Consider the following 16,564-nt stretch of genomic DNA (forward strand, 5'->3'; position numbering starts at 1 on the left):
CTTGCATGCCCAACATTATAGAAAAAGTTGTGGCATCATCAGAATGAAGGAAGGGGAAGGGGAAGGGGAAAAAGGTGGAGGCCCAGTGAAACAGCGTTGTCATTCACTATAGTGGATGCTCAGAAGGGTCCATGGGAGAGTATAGAAGGGAATCTTGACCTGCCCCAGAATGGCAAGATTTGTGTGGGTAATAAAGCCCAGGAACAACAAGCTTTGCTAAATGTACTGTCCCTGCTCTTTGTGTGTGTTTTCAGTATTTCAAGGGAACTATAGGATTGCAGCCTGGAGATTCAGCTCTCTTCATCAACGGACTTCATATTGATTTAGATACCCAGGATATATTCAGGTATGGCTAATATACACTTTTCACCCCCCCATAAAGATTTATAATTGACATGTTCGGTTTGTGTTTCTCCTTGGTGTGGCACGAGCAAAGGATCATAGCTTATGAGGCTCACTGGAGGTGGGCCCATGCTGTGACTGGGGTAGGCAGCATGATTTGTCACCATTCTGTAAAACAGTGTGCAGGTCTTGAGTGTTTTAAAATGTGTGTTTGAGGTTGTAGTTTTCCTGTTAACTATAGAATCATTGAGAAGAGCAGAGTTCTCTTGCTTCTGTGCAGTGTAAAGTAGGTGTAATCATAGTGCTGGCACTCCCGTCTCACAAGACATTAGTTTTTAAAGATTTCTGAATATTCATTTAAAAAATTGTTTTGGTTTTGAGATAGGGTCTTATTAGCTCAGGGTAGCCTCCCAACTTTGTGAGGATGACCTTGACTGAACCTTCTGCCTCTACCTGCCAGATGCTGTAATTATAGATGTGTAAAATGTGTAAAATCACACAATATGTGATTTTGCATACTTGTTTTTGTTACTATTTTTAAAATGTAAAAATGTAATTGAAGACTAATGGAGTCTAAATTGTCATCATGCGTTTTGGGGACAGTAGAAAATTCAGATTTTATCTATGGAATTAATAGCAGTACTGTTGTCACTGTGGCTTTTTTTTTAATGTGCACTAGTATTTTGCCTGTGTGTATGTCTGTGTGAGAGTGTTGGAAGCACTGGAACTGCAGTTACAGACAGTCTTGAGCTACCATTTGGGTGCTGGGAATTGAACCTGGGTCCTCTAGAAGAGCCGCTAGTGCTCTTAACTGCTGAACCATTTCTCTAGTCCCTGTCATTATTGCTTTATAATAGTAAAAATAAAAGCAGTTGTTAGTGCTTTAGGAGAATTAGTTTCACAATATTATTGTGTGAATTAATTGAATTAAACTTTATACCCATCTGTTGCATCACAGACCTAGTGATAAGTTAATAAAATGAGTATGAATATTGTTCATCATGTGACTTTACTAAGTGATTTATTAAAAACAGTCTGTCCTTCAGATTATTGCGCATTAAGAGATTGATCATTACAATCTTTTGTTTTTTATTTTGTTTTGTTTTGTTTTTTTGTTTTTCTAGACAGGGTTTCTCTGTATTGCTTCAGAGGCTGTCCTGGAAATTGCTCTGTAGATCAGGCTGTCCTCGAACACACAGAGATTCACCTGCCTCTGACTCCCTAGTGCTGAGATTAAAGGCATGTGTTACCAACGCCTGGCGGTCATTACAATCTTAAATAATACAGCATATAGGAACTAAAAAGTAAAGTTCCTGCTATTGTTAATTTCTCCTTATCTCTTTATTCCCAGAAGACCTCTTCATTGTCATCATTGTGTTGTGTGTGAACCTGTTCCAAATGACTCTAATATTAAAACACACATTAAAGATTTAACGTGCTGTTTTGTGTGTTTTTAAATTTTAAGATAATTATGGATTCATTTGATGTTATAAAAATGTAGTGCTGATATCTGTGAGTTTGAGATCTACAAAAGCTAGTTCCTGGACAGCCTCCAAAGCCACAGAGAAACCCTGTCTTGAAAAACCAAAAAAAAAAAAAGTAATGTCGATTAACTCTTCTTTTAAAGGTGGGTCAGGAAGGTGACTTAGTTGGTAAGTGCTGTGTGCAAATATGAGCACTTGGGTTCAGATCTCCAGCACCCAGAAGCCAGGCATAGTGCACACTTCTATAACTCTAGCCCTGGTTGGGTGGAGACAGACTGATCTCTGAAGCTGTAAGTTGAATGAAGAGGCTCTGTCACAAAAAAGTCACCTGATATGAGCCTTTAGCCTGTACCCACACATGGGTACATTTGCAAACATGTAAACTACATATGAACATATGTATGTATTGCTTACAGTAACATATAAATGAATAAATTAAAGCCTTGAACTATCTCAGCAGGTAAAGCCATCTGGCACTTCCCATCTGGCAGTGCAAACCTGACAACCTGAGTTCAATCCCTGGAACCCACATAAAGGTGGCAGGAGAGAGCTAAATCCACAAAATGCAGACGTATGCACACATACCTTACACATAGTGTGCCCAATTGTTAGTCAATAGTAAATTTACTTAAAAAAAAAATACCAGGCAAACAAATAAAACAGGTCAAAGTACAGGTATAGGGATGGGGAGAAGACTTAGTTGTGAAATGTTTGGGCCCTGAGTTTAGGTCTTATGTAACATGCTAGGTTTTATGGCACACACCTGTAATCCTACTGCTGGGGAGGTGGAGATGAGGATCCATGGAGAGTTCTGGCCAGTTGTCTTGATGGATCAGGAAGCTCCAGGATCAGTGAGAGATTCTGCCTCAAAAAATAAGGTGGAGAGCAGTAGGAGAAGATCCTGACATTGACCACTGGCCTCCATGCACACACAAGTGTACACATATGAATACACGCATACACACTACTCCACTCACATGCACTATGAAGTATAAATTGAGGGCTATTTCATTATGTTCACATAAAGATAATCTAATTTTATACTGAGAGATAATCTACATGTCCACTGAGAATTTAAATAAATAGGACTAGGAAAGCACATCCCACCACTGTCCTGTGTACTTTGACCAGATGAAACAAGGGGAGGAACTCCATCTTTAGATCTTCAGTGGGTTTGCTTTAGCATTTTGAACTGATAGAAAATTTTAATGTTCAGGCTTCCTTAAGTTTTTTCCCTACCAAATGCCATCAGTCTGTGTGCATGTGTTGTATGTTGTGAACTGAATGCAGGCCCTCATATGCTAGGCAAGTACTGTGCTCTGGCATAATCTCTAACCCTTAACTAGATGCCTTGCTTTTTCCGCAGTCTGTTTGACACATTGAGGAATGAAGCCCGGGTAATGGAGGGGCTGCACAGACTAGGAATAGAAGGCCTTTCTCTGCATAATATTTTGAAGCTCAACATCCAGCCCTCTGAGACTGACTATGCAGTAGACATCAGGAGTCCTGCTATTTCAGTGAGTATTCATTTAGAGTGGTTCTGAGGCCTCTGGTCAGGCACCTTACCGCTTTCTAATTTGTGTTTTATTAAAAATTTACAAGCACTTCGCCTTTAATCCCAGCACTCAAAAGGAGGCAGAGGCAGGCAGGTGGATCTCTGTGAGTTTGAGACCAGCCTGGTCTCCAGAGCGAGTGCCAGGACAGCCTCCAAATCCACAGAGAAACCCTGTCACAAAAAAAAAAAAAAAAAGATTTACAAGTACTTGAGTGAAATTGTGTTTTCGTAATAAGATGGGCTCGATTTTTCTGTCTGTCTGTCTGTCTGTCTGTCTGGGATTAAAGGCATGCGCCACCATGCTGGGCATAAGATAGGTTTTCACATGCTCTAGAAAGTTGTTTTCTGACCATTATGAGTAAGAAGCATTCTTTCCAGGGATGGAGAGATGGCTTGCCAGTTAAGAACATATACTGCTCTAGCAGAGGTCCCAAGTTCAGTTCCCAACAGTCACCTGTAACTCCAGCTCTAGAGGGATCAGATAGCTTTAATTTATGTGGGTATCTGCCCTCATGTGCACATACTCACACACAAAAATCAAATAAAAAATAATAAAAACTTAAAAAAAAGCATTCTCTCAATTATGTTGTATTTATAGGAGTCAGATGAGCATCTTGGGAAAGAGGGTTTGTGTTTTCCCAGTTGTGTCTAGATTTTCTGTGTCTGTGACAACATGCACAATTCAAACTTATTATTAGAACATATATTTCCAATTAATAGCCTTATGTACAGGGACCTTGCTGTCGGCTGTGTGATGTCTGTGTCTCTGTCATCTATATAAAGAATGTGGGGAATGGTGGTGTGTTATCTTTTTTCTCCTTGGCTCTGTCCTGCATTTATTTTAGAGACATTTTATTGGAAGAGAGATACTGTGAATCAGGTCTGTGTATCCTGCAGCCTGTCAGCCACATGTATCCTGGGATAGCCACTAATGTAGCCCAGTGTATTTCTAGGTGTTAAAGCTTGGACCTTGCTATTTGTAGACGGTCTTCACTTACATTCTCACTCGGTGATATAACCATTGCATGTTTTGATGCTTATAGTTTGGTTTCTGACAAAATGGTTTTGCTTATAAAGAATAAGGAAAATAACATAATAAAGAGATTGATAATCATGTGGCTCATCACCATTCTTTCTAAATAGTCAATCTGTGTAATAATTACTATTTTCTTGGAGTGAAAAATGTTTCAGTTGAAGTTCTCTTTTTGTGTTCCTTCCTAGTTACACCTCTTTTCTCCTTGCTGACAATTCATTCCTGAAGTTGGCATACATTCCTCTGCCTCTATTATTTTACCTTTATTTCCTTTTAAAGGTTTTCAATATTTTCACAGTCTGGTGTGTCTGTTGGTGTCTTGTATCAATGTTTTTTTTTCATTACATAATCCGATTTTATTTTTATGACTACCTTTTAGGCCTCCATTCTTCACATTCCTTTTAAAGATTACAAGGGCCCAGAGAACTCATATATCAAGTAATAGTTAACGTCCTTTTAAATCATGTAATTAAGAACATTTTAATGTGGTTTTAAATTATTTATAATGTGGGAATGGTGGCACACACCTTTAATCCCAGTACTCAGGAGGCAGGGGCAGGAGGATCTCTGAGTTTGAGGCCAGCCTGGTCTACAGAGTGAGTTCCAGGATAGCTAGGGCTACATAGTGAGACCCTCTTTCAAAAAAAAAAAAAAAAAAAAAAACAACAACAAACAAAAAAAACAAGTAGACAAATTCACATTGTTAGATGTTGGGGTCCAAAAATATCGATTATGATATTTTGGGGTGCAAACCTCAGCTCTATCCCAGGAGCTTGAATCTCCCATTGTTTTTCAGATGCCAGCTGGTTAACTCTTGATGCCTGGTCTTGGTGTAACAATAGGCCTGGTCCCCTGGGTGGAGGCACACCCATCATGGGGCTGGTAGAACGTGCCTAGACACAAGTAAGCAACTAGCAAGATATGGCTGGTAGAATGCAAGCGGGCTTGTACATGTGCATTCTGAGACTACCTCTAGGATTAAAGGAAATATTTGATATCGGCTTTATACATGATAATAGATGTCTTTTTCGATCACCCCCACTGTTGGAAAGCTATTTAAGAGGATGCTTGAATAAACCATGGACTCCAGTCTCCAGGATGGACTGAGAGCCCTCCTACATGACATGATGTGTCTGTCTTGGTCCTTAGCGCTGTGGGGTAGCTAGGAGTTTCCCGATCCACACTCTCCTACTCAGGGATGGACCCGGGGCTGTTTGCCTGGCTCCAACTGCAGCCCCAAAGACATCAGGCTGGAATAGATGGCCTCTATATTGTGGGACTGATACAGGTCGAACAACCCCGGCAGTTAGAAATCTTTTTTAGTAACAAGTTTTTAAGACTTTTAGAGAGGGTGGTGAGAGGGTGGTAGTTCATCAGAGCTGGAGTACTTGGTGGTATCGGAAGGTCTTCAGCTTTTTTAGGTCCATTAGATTAGAGTGAGAGTTCCAGACACCAACATTGTGTGAGAGTTCCTGTTGGTCTATTTTTTTTTTTTTAGCATCTTATTTTTTAAAAGAACATCATTTATGTTTTTATAGCTGAAAATTGAAGATGTCCTGAAGGTGTCTTAGAGTTTCTGTTGCTTCAATGAAACAACATGACCAAAAAACAAGTTGGAGAGGAAAGGGCTTATTTAGCTTATATTTCCTCATCACTGTTCATTATGGAAGGAAGTCAGGACTCAAAGAGGTATGGAACCTGGAGGCAGGAGCTGATGCCGAGGCCATGGAGGGTGTTGCTTACTGGCTTGCTCCCCCTGGCTTGCTCAGCCTGTTTTCTTATAGAACCCAGGACCACCAGCCCAGGGATGGTAACCACCTACAGTGGGCTGGGCCCTCCCCCATCAATCACAAGTTAAGAAAATGTCTTTCAGCTGGATCTGTGTATCTTACACGGACATTTCCTCAATTGAGGTTCCTTCTTCTCAGATAACCAGCTTGTGTCAGGTTGACCTAAGACTAGCCAGCACAGAAAGTGTGTGGTAGAGGTTTTGTCACCAGCCATCCTGCTTCCTGGGGTGGCTAGCATGAGCAGTTGCTTGTGTGCCTTTCAGAGCACTCCACTCACACAAGATGGAGCACGTCTTCCTATTTCCCTGCTCCTTATCCATACAACACGTGCTTACTGTCCATCTGCTTTTCTTCTGCCTTCCTACAGTTGTAGATGCTGCTGTAGTGGGTGTCTCAGTGTCCTTTCCTCCCACATACATGGGAGAGTTCAATTGGAATGGAGACCTGCATCTATATCTGTTTCTTTAAATGAGTGTTGCAGACAACACCATGGTCTGAGGATTCCTGTGTGCTCTGTACTAGTCTTAGGTACTGACAAGCTGTTAATTTTTTTCTAATTTAATGAATGTGAAGTTATCTTGTGGATTGTTTACATTACACAGATTGTGATTTAAGTTGTGTTTATTGATGGTCCCTATGTAGTTTTTATTATTTTTGTTTTGTTCTTTTGTTTTGTTTTGTTTTTTGAGATAGGGTTTATTTATATAACAGCTCTAGCTGTCCTGGAACTTGCCTGATTGGCTAGACTGGCTTCGAACTCAAAGAATTCTGCCTGCCTCAGCCTCCTGAGTCCTGAGGTTAAAGGTATGTGCCACCACACCTAGCTTTATTATTAATATTATTATTATTATTATTATTATTATTATTATTATTATTATTTGTTTTTCTAGACAGGGTTTCTCTGGGTCCTGGAACACAATCTGTAGACCAGGCTGGTCTCAAACTCACAGAGATCCGCCTGCCTCTGCCTCCCAGTGCTGAGACTAAAGGCGTGCACCACCACCGCCCAGCAGCTTTGTTATTCTTTTTCTTGTCTCATTTACTGTGGGTTGCTTGTTTTATTTATTTTTTTATTGTATTTGTTGCTACTAGTCTTTAGTTGGTTGTGTTGATTGCAAATAATTTCACCTATTTTAGGGCTATGTTGTAGTTATTCATTTTTCTATTCAAACTTTGTATATTTGATTATCTCTTAGGCCTGCTTATTTGCTGTAGACAAGGTCTTGTATAGTTGAGGCTGGTATCAAATTCTACATAGCCATTGGCAATTTAATACCTGATTCTCCTGTCTCTACCTCCTAAGTGCTGGGATTACTGGCATGTGCTACCATGCCCATCTACTCTGTGATTCTTCTCATTTACTCTGTGAAGTCTCATTAATTATCTTTTTTTTTCCCCATCAGTGACTAATGTGTATGTACCATGTTGTGTTTTTTGTTTTATTCAAGTGGGTCAACAACCTAGAGGTTGATAGCCGATATAATTCATGGCCGTCTAGTTTACAAGAGTTACTTCGACCCACCTTTCCTGGAGTTATACGGCAGATCAGGAAAAACTTGCATAACATGGTGAGTAAAACTTCTTACTGCCTCCCCACAGCTGTTTCTCTCTGCTCTGTCTCTTTCGTTTCCATCGTATGCAGAATGTTCAGTTTTCTCTTTATATGTGCAGAATGTTCAAACAGAAAGGGCTTTGGAATATGTTTATGTGTGACAGCCTGTGCTGCTGCTGTGTGACACATGTGCCCCATCCATAACTGAAAGTTTACACTGGGCGACTTTATGGATTTATATTTTAATACTTTATTTTCCTAGAGCAATTTTAGGTTTATAGAAATGCCATATAAATTTTTTAAAAATATGTTTTAAGATTTTATTTATTATGTATACAGAGTTCTACCTGCATGTACGCCTGCAGGCCAGAAGAGTGCACCAGATCTCATTATAGATGGTTGTGAGCCACCATGTGGTTGCTGGGAATTGAACTCAAGACCTCTGGAAGAGCAGTCAATACTCCTGACCTCTAAGCCATCTCTCCAGCCCCCTGCTGTATAAGTTTTAAGAGGGTGGTTTTTTGTTTTGTTTTTTGTAACTCAAAAGATATACGACTATTGCTTTTTTGTCGTGTCATTTGTCCATATGTTAATAATCTTTTTATTCCAAGTTACAACTTAGTCATTGGATAAATAGATTTTTTTGATCTTACTGAGTAAAAGAAAGGAGGGCAACATAAAAAAAAGGTCAGTGTGATACTTGACATTATATGAGAAGTGAATACATCAATATTTGGTTCAGTGTAAGTAGTTGTAATTCTCAGTGAGTTCTCAAGGTCGTGAGATACTTTGGTCCTGATGTTAGTATTCTTGGGTGATAGCTCCCCCTCCCCACCACCAAACTTGCTCTTTCTTGTGATCCATTGAGTTTAATTAGAGTGTCCTAGTTTGCTTTCTATTGCTGTGATAAACTCCATGGCCAAAAGCAACTGGGAAAGAAAGAGTTTATTTCCTCATACGGCTTACAGTTGGCTGGGAATAGAACTCAAGGCAGGAACTGAAGCAGAGACCACAGAGAAAAGCTGCTTACTGCCTTGCTTTCCGTGACTTGCTCTGCCTGCTTTCTTATACAACAAAGGACCACCTGCACAGGGGTGGCATCACCCACAGTGGGCTAGGCTCTTCTATGTCAGTCATAGATCAAGAAAATGCCCCATAGATTTGCCTACAAGCCAGTCTGATGGAGGCATTTGTTTCAATTGAGGGTCCCTCTTCCCAAATTACTCTACCTTATGTCAAGTTGACAAAACAGTAACCAACACAATTGGCCTGTCATCACCTTGACACACAAACACATCGCTATTAAACTATAAACTTCTTTCTTGTCTGTTTCCAAGATGTTATGTTAATACTGATATCATAATACTAAACATACCACAATATTTAATATACCGTATTTTAAAAAATGCAAACACTTTAGCATTCAAGTTTTCTTTAAAATATTCCAACATACATTTAAATGTTCAAAGTCTCCCCAACAATAAGTGCCTGTCACAATCACATCAAAGCAAATGCAAGTTCAGCAATGTAAAAGGTGTGGTTCCTGTTATCCGGGCTACCCATGGTTGTCCTCTGTGCTCCAGGGGCCCGGGGGCAGCTCCACTTCCCCAGCTATGCATCTGTAGCATATGCACCTTGTTTAGTAGGCTCAGGCCAGTCCACTCCACACTGTCTCACTGTTCTTCAATCCCCGCTATGCTGGTGTCTCCAATGCACCTGGGTTGTACCTTTACCAATGGCCTCACCTGGGCTCTCTTCAGGGACTCTGACCTTGGCACATGGTGACCAGCCTCACCTTCTTTCTATGACCCCCTTGAATACTGGGGTTCCTACTGCTTCACCAATGTCTTCTCTTGACCTCTCCTATGGTGCCAGTCTTCAGCTGTTCTCCATGACCCTTTATGCCTTCAAATTCAGTACTATGTCGGATACTCTTAAGCATCACATGTTTGGCTGCCAGCAGGGAATGAGCCTTGCCCCCTCTGGACCGCACCTTCTCTGTGCTGACCTGAGAAAAGTTTCCAAGCTCCCATAATGGCTCACTTAAGTCTGAGCACTAATGACTTTTCCAGCCCAGAGTTCCAGACACTTCTAGGATTTCCCCCCACAACAACACGATCAAGTTTGTCACAGCAGTAGCCCAATTTCTGTCCTAGTTTGCTTTCTATTACTGTACTGAAAACCATAACCAAAACCAACATAGGGAGAAAGGTTTTATTTCATCTTAACAGTTCATCCTATAGGGAGTCAGGGCAGGAACCTGGAGACGGAAAGTGAAGTAGAAGCGCTGCAGGAGCTGCTTACTGCTTCTCCCCATGGCTTGCTCAGTCTGCTTTTTTCACAGCCCAACATCACTTGCCCAGCGGTGGCTCCACCCGCAGCGTGCTGGGCCCGCCTACATCAATCATTAATTAGGTAAATGCACCAGAGGCTTGCCCACAGACCAATCTGATGGAGGCTTTTTTCTCAGTTGAGGGTCCTTCTTACTTAGAGGAACATGAATGAATGAAGGGTTTTTTATTGGAGCACGGACAACTTTCCAATGGCTACCCATTTACAAAAATGTCTCTCTCTTCCCTGACAGTCATTAACTTGTTTCTCACCCCTCAGGAAGAGGCAGGGCTTCCTGAGCGCTAATATCTTAATCCCTCAAATTTAGTAATTCAGTTAACCTCTTTACTTTTCATTACCCTCCTCACCCCCTATTCCTCATTTCTTTGCTTTAGAGAGACTGAGAAAGAAGTTTCTTAGCAGAGCTTTCCCCTGTCATTTCTATATCTCCTCCCTCTTAACTGCTGTAGAAGAGAGGCAGGGAGCTAAGATTGCTTTGAGATCTGTATGGCAAACAACCCTCTGTACTTTTCTCTCTCTCTCTTTTAATCTTAACTTTTTATTTCATGTATTTAATTCTCTGCTTGTGCATGTGTATAGGCATGCACATGCCACAGTGTGTGTGTACGTAAGTCAGGCCAACCTTCAGGAGTTGCTTCTCTCCTTCTACTTTGTTGCCCTAGAGATTGAACTTGTTTTCAGAATTGGCAACAGATGACGCAATAAGTCAGTGGTTCTCAATCTTCCTAATGCTGCAACCCTTTAACACAGTTTCTCAGGTTGTGGTGACCACCAACCAAAATTTTTTTCATTGCTATTTCATAAACTGTAATTTTGCAACTATTAGGAATCGCAATGTATCTGTGTTTTCTGATGGTCTTAGGCCACCCCTCTGTGAAGGGATTGTTTGACCATCTCCCAAGGGGGCTACCCACAGGTTGAGAACCAGAATGCTAAGCTGTCTTGCCAGTCCTGTATTTTCCTCAGTCTTCAAACTACCCTTTTCTTTAAAAAACTCAGGTCTTTCTCTTTCTTACCATGTGAGTGAATTTTAACTTTTTGTTGTTGTTGTTTGTTGTTATTATTATTACTATTTTGAGGGGGAGGGTTTTGAGACAGGGTTTCTCTATGGCTTTGGAGCCTGTCCTGGAACTAGCTTTGTAGACCAGGCTGGTCTCAAACTCACAGAGATCTGCCTGCCTCTGCTTCCTGAGTGCTGGGACTAAAGACGTGCGTCATCACTGCCCGGCTGACTTTTTGTTTTTAAAGAATTTTATTTTAGATAATTTTCATGTACCTCAGGCTGGCCTTTAAACTCATTATACAGTTGAGGATGACATTGAACTTCAGATCCCTACCTTCACCTCCCATGTGCTAGGATTGCAGGTAGGCATCACCATGCCTGGTTTTATGTAGTGCTGGAGTTTGAATCCAGAGCCTTTTCATGCTTGGTAAACACTCTACCAGACAATTCATAGCCCCAATCCTGAGTAACTTCATTGTGTTGAGAATATGTGTACAAACTGGTTAGCATGTAATCACTGTTGCTGTGATTAAAAGCTGAGTTCAAATTGGTTAATTCAGGAAGCCTTAGAAACAAATATAACAAAAAGGCAGACTCTGTTTTCCAAGGTGGGGGAACTGATAGAACTGAGGTTTATTTGGGATGATAAAATAGGCATCAGCAGTCTAGAGGCACCAGTGGGATGTCACCAGTGAAATGCATGAAAAAATCCTATCCCTTCCCACCACCACATTCTTTGAATGTTGAGGTTGGGAATGTTGAGGGTGCTTGAATGCCATTTCATGGGTTCTTTTTCTTTTTCCTCTGACAGGTTTTTATTGTTGATCCTGTACACGAGACCACAGCTGAGTTGATTAGCATAGCTGAGATGTTCCTCAGCAATCACATACCATTAAGGTAACACTGGGATCATTTAGCTGAGGTTTGGCTTGTTGCTTGGATTACATGCCTGGTTTCATTGAATTGTAGTATAATTAATAGTCAGAGTCACTGATGGCAGTTTTATCTTCTGCTTGGTAAGGCACCTGTGTCTTTGGGACTAAGAATTTAATTCTTAATACATAGAAGCTCACCACCATTGAATTATTAACAACTCACTGTGTGAAAATAGTTTGTGGTCTTCACTTGCTTCCTACTGGACGAGAATTTTCCTGGATGCATGTCCACATAGAAAAACCCATTTCTAATTTGAACAGAGCTTTGCCAGTCAGTGCCTTTTGTTTGACTTTAAAGGACTAAAATGCTTTAGAATGTTAATTAGCCTTCTATAGATACAGACAGATACATCTGTGTTAATTGTGTTGCCAGGTCTACCAGCTGGACACCTGATTTCCCCTGTTCTTTTCATAGAATGTGTGTGTGTGTGTGTGTGTGTGTGTGTGTGTGTATACATATACATACATATATACATAGATATTGTTATATATATTAAGATACTTTCCCTTACAGTCTGTAATAATTCTGGTGATTCTTACATGTTGATAAAATTTGAGTTACTTTTTTTTTTTCAAGAGTCTCACTATGTAGCTCTAACTGTCCTGGAACTCACTCTGTACACTAGACTGGGGTTGAATTTAATAGAGATCTGCCTGCCTCTGCCTCCCAAGTGCTGGGCTTAAAGGTGTGCCCCTCCATGTCTGCTAAAATTTGAGTCCTTCAAAATGGAGGCGCTAAAGAACAAAAGCGTTCCTAGTAAATAAACATTGCAAGGTGCTCACTTGAGTGAGCTTGTATGAGTGACATCTGTCCTGTTTGCCTTCTCAGAACAAAGCTTTTGCAAACCTTGCCTCTCTGTAAGAATGTGTTTGATCAAGTGCTTTAGGAAAGAGAGCTTTGTGGGGAAGACCCGGGTTTCCTAGGGGCTTTGAAGAAAAGGAGGACTATGAGAACCAGAAAAGCAGAGGTTGTTGAGTGCAATGAAAATTTTCATTTAAACTTGAATACCACCTGGAAAATGGAGAAATAAATTCTAAATGACAACCATAGCTATGTTTTGTTTAAAAAAGGGGATTCTGAGAACATGTAAATTGGCTCATGGGACACAGTGGATACTAACTAAACATTTGTACAATTTTACCGAGGGACAGGAAGATGACAGATGCAGGGAAAGAAGGCGCTTGAGCCCTGGGCACATAGAAGTAGTCTTGTGAGCATCGATGGGGAGCCAGCAGATAGGTTGACTTTTTGCACTCGGTGAGGGGAATGTGGTCCTACCTTGTGGCATTGATACAAGCTGTGGAAAGGATGCAGACATCCTAGCGGCTTTCTGGGGGTAACCAGTGAGGGAAACACAAAAGCCTGAACTTTTGCCTTACCTAAAGAAAATTTAATGCCCAACTAGAAGCTGGAGATGGAAGTGAACTTAGTTACACCTGGGTGTCAGTTTGCCTACTTAAGGATGTTTAGGCCACTTTTTCTTTTTTTGTTTTTTTTCATGGAAAAATGTTTATTTTGAAATTATTTTAATTTAGAAATAGAAAACCTCTTAGGAGGAGGAAAGGAAAAAAACCCACAAAGTATATGGCAACTTTTTACTTCATGAGCTTCTCACACCCTCATTTGTTCACTAGTTCCCACGAAGAGAAAGCACTCAGCCACCCACAATAATGTTATTAATAGGGATATGGATCAGTTTCACAAAGAAGCCAATGAATCCTATGATAGCAAATCCCATGGTTGTGGCCATGGCAATCTTCTGGAATCCTTTTCTATCCAGTTTGGTGCATCTTTCAGCCAGCTGAATTGAGTCCTTGATGAACCGCCAACTTGGCTCAACAAACTGTATTACCTGGTCCATGACTGATTGTGGGATGTCGATTTCAGAAGATAGAGACATGTAGCTTAGAACTTAGACCACTTTTTCTAATTAAAGTTAAAAAAAAATGAGTTAACTTGAAAACAAATCTTGCTGTCTGCACATGCACACATCACTAGATAATTGATACTGAGACCAGGCTGACATAGAACTCAGAGAGATCCTCCTGCCTCTGCCTCTCAAGTTCGAGATTATAGGCATGTGCCACCATATCAGGCCCACATTGAACAGTCCTTATTTGGTAAATAAGGTGATAGCTTTTACATTGCCATACTTAATATGTCACGATCCTTTGCTCATATTCACCCCCACCACTCTTTTCTTCTTCTGCTGGCCCCCAACCTGCTTCTGCTTGTGTTATTCTTGTGTATCTTCTTGTTTGTGTTGCTGTAATAAAACACTGTGGCCCCCAAGTTACTTGTGTGGTGTTCTTCTTGTGGCTTGCTCAGTTGGCTTTTTTTTTTTTTTATATATCAACTAGCCCACTTGCCTAGAGACTTGTCACCCACAGTGTAATGGACCCTCCGGTATCAATCAGCAATCAAGTCATACAGATATAACCACAGTCAAGGACAGCCTGGTCTACAAAGTGAGTTCTAGGACAGCCAGAAATACACAGTGAGACCTGGTCTCAAAACCAACAACTGGGACGGGAGAGATGCCTCAGTGCTCTTCACTGGCTGCTCTTCCAGAGGTCCTGAGTTCAATTCCAAGCAACCACATGGAGGCTCACGGCCATCTGTAATGAGATCTGGTGTCCTCTTCTGGTCTGCAGGAATACATGTAGGCATAACACTGTATACATAATAAATAAATAATTAAAAAAAAAAAGGCAGCCCCAGTTAAGTGGGACTGCTGACACAGCTGTGCCTGTATTCCCAGCACTTGGGAGGCAGAGGCAGGGGAATCCCAAGTTTGAGACTAGCCTGGGCTTTAAAGTGGCCAATATAGGTTACACATACTCTGTCTCAAAGAAGCCTAATAAGTAAATAAAAATGAAATAATTTTGATTAAATAGCTGGAGGGTATATCTCAGTGTAGAGCACTTGGCTAATGTGGTGAGACTCTAGTTTAATTTCCAGCACCAAATAAATCTGTTGATTGATACATTAAGTAAACTCTATCATATATATTATAGTTCGTTTTTGATATTGCTCATGCTATGGATTTTGACTGAGGTAGAGTATTAACATTTACATTATACATACTAACTAAATCATTGCTCCAAAAATCCCCTTTGCTACATGTTTGCCCTTCCCTACATTAACTGAACCTTTGGACACTACTGACTTTTTAACTATTATCCTCATCGTTTTTTTTATCTTTTTAGCATGTCATATAATTGCAGCCAAATAGTATGTAGCTCTTTAGACTGACTTGTTTCATTTAGTAATGTGCAATTCAGGTTATTTCCATCCATCCATCCATCCCTCTCTCCCTCCCTCCATCCCTCTAATCCAGACTAGAACTCCTGATTCTTCTACCTCATTTTTTCATGGCATGTACCACTACCCCAACCTCCTAATTTCTTTTGATCACTGAGTAATATTTCATTATGTGATTATACTACATTTTGTTTATCCTTTCACCTTTGAAGGGCATTGTTTAGTATGCTTTCTATTGGTGTGATACATTATTCCAGAAGCAACTTGGGCAGAAAGGGGTTTATTTCATCTTAGAGTTAGCAGTCCATTATGAAAAGGGAGTCAGGGCAGGAACTCCAGGCAGGTACCTGGAGTCAGGGACTGAAAGAAAAGCCTTGGAGGAAAGCTGCTTACTGGCTTGCTCCAGGAATCTTGCTCAGCTTTCTTTCTTTCTCTCTCTCTCTCTCTCTCTCTCTCTCTCTCTCTCTCTCTCTCTCTCTCTCTCTCTCTTGAGACAGGTTTCTCTGTGGCTTTGGAGGCTGTCCTGGAACTAGCTCTTATAGACCAGGCTGGTCTTGAACTCACAGAGATCAGCCTGCCTCTGCCTCCTGAGTGCCAGGATTAAAGGCGTGTACCACTACCACCTTCAGTTTGCTTTCTTATACAACCCAGGATGACTTACCAAGGGGATACTGCCTGTAGTGGGTTAGACCCTCCCATATCAATCATAAATCAAGGAAATGTCCCATATAGATATGCTCAAGCATTATCTGACTGAAGAATTCCTCAACTGAGATTCCTTCCCAGGTATATCTAGGTTTCTGTCAAGTTGGTAAGAACTTGCCAACACAGTGACACTTTGTCAGCTTAACACACAGTTACAATCACTATTAGGTTATAACCTTTCTTTTCTGTTTTCATCCTTCAAGACCTCATGTTATATTACACATTATTATAATGTGATATTAATATCACATTATAATACACCGTCCAACTTATAAAAATCTTCAAGTCTTTGAAAATTCCATTACTTGAAAGTTCAGTCTCAGGATCTATAGAGTTGTCTTAGCAGTTAAGAGCATGTACTGTTCTTCCAAAAGATCCAAGTTCCTATACCAGCATTCGTAACAGGGAGCTCATACCTACCTATAACTCCAGCTCCAGAGAATCTAACACCTCTAGCCTCTGCAGGCATCTGCACTCCTGTTCAGATACCCCCAGACAGACACATAATTAAAAATAAATATTTAAAAAGATTCATTCACTGACCGGGC

At 40.7% G+C, this 16,564-nt stretch overlaps 2 protein-coding genes across 4 annotated transcripts in view; one reads left to right on the forward strand and one right to left on the reverse strand.

Annotated features, from left to right (window-relative positions):
* Positions 1-16,564, forward strand: part of Uggt1 (UDP-glucose glycoprotein glucosyltransferase 1) — a 118,162-nt gene that overhangs the window by 41,572 nt on the left and 60,026 nt on the right. For all 3 annotated transcript variants that reach the window (XM_027386884.2, XM_027386883.2, XM_027386882.2), the window contains exons 12-15: positions 255-346; positions 3,193-3,343; positions 7,653-7,772; positions 11,923-12,008. In XM_027386884.2, the coding sequence (XP_027242685.1) occupies positions 255-346; positions 3,193-3,343; positions 7,653-7,772; positions 11,923-12,008 (449 nt within the window). The remainder of the gene's footprint in view (positions 1-254; positions 347-3,192; positions 3,344-7,652; positions 7,773-11,922; positions 12,009-16,564) is intronic.
* LOC118239045 (protein transport protein Sec61 subunit gamma-like) lies at positions 13,636-13,908 on the reverse strand. The gene has a single exon (XM_035453252.1). The coding sequence runs from the start codon at positions 13,906-13,908 to the stop codon at positions 13,702-13,704; it is 207 nt and encodes a 68-aa protein (XP_035309143.1). The 3' UTR covers positions 13,636-13,701.

Source organism: Cricetulus griseus (genome assembly GCF_003668045.3).
Source record: "Cricetulus griseus strain 17A/GY chromosome 1 unlocalized genomic scaffold, alternate assembly CriGri-PICRH-1.0 chr1_1, whole genome shotgun sequence".
NCBI classification, from domain to species: Eukaryota; Metazoa; Chordata; class Mammalia; order Rodentia; family Cricetidae; genus Cricetulus; species Cricetulus griseus.

Bases quoted from the DNA above. Each gene is read 5' to 3' on its own strand.
- LOC118239045 (XM_035453252.1), bottom strand. From the start codon at position 13,908: ATGGACCAGGTAATACAGTTTGTTGAGCCAAGTTGGCGGTTCATCAAG.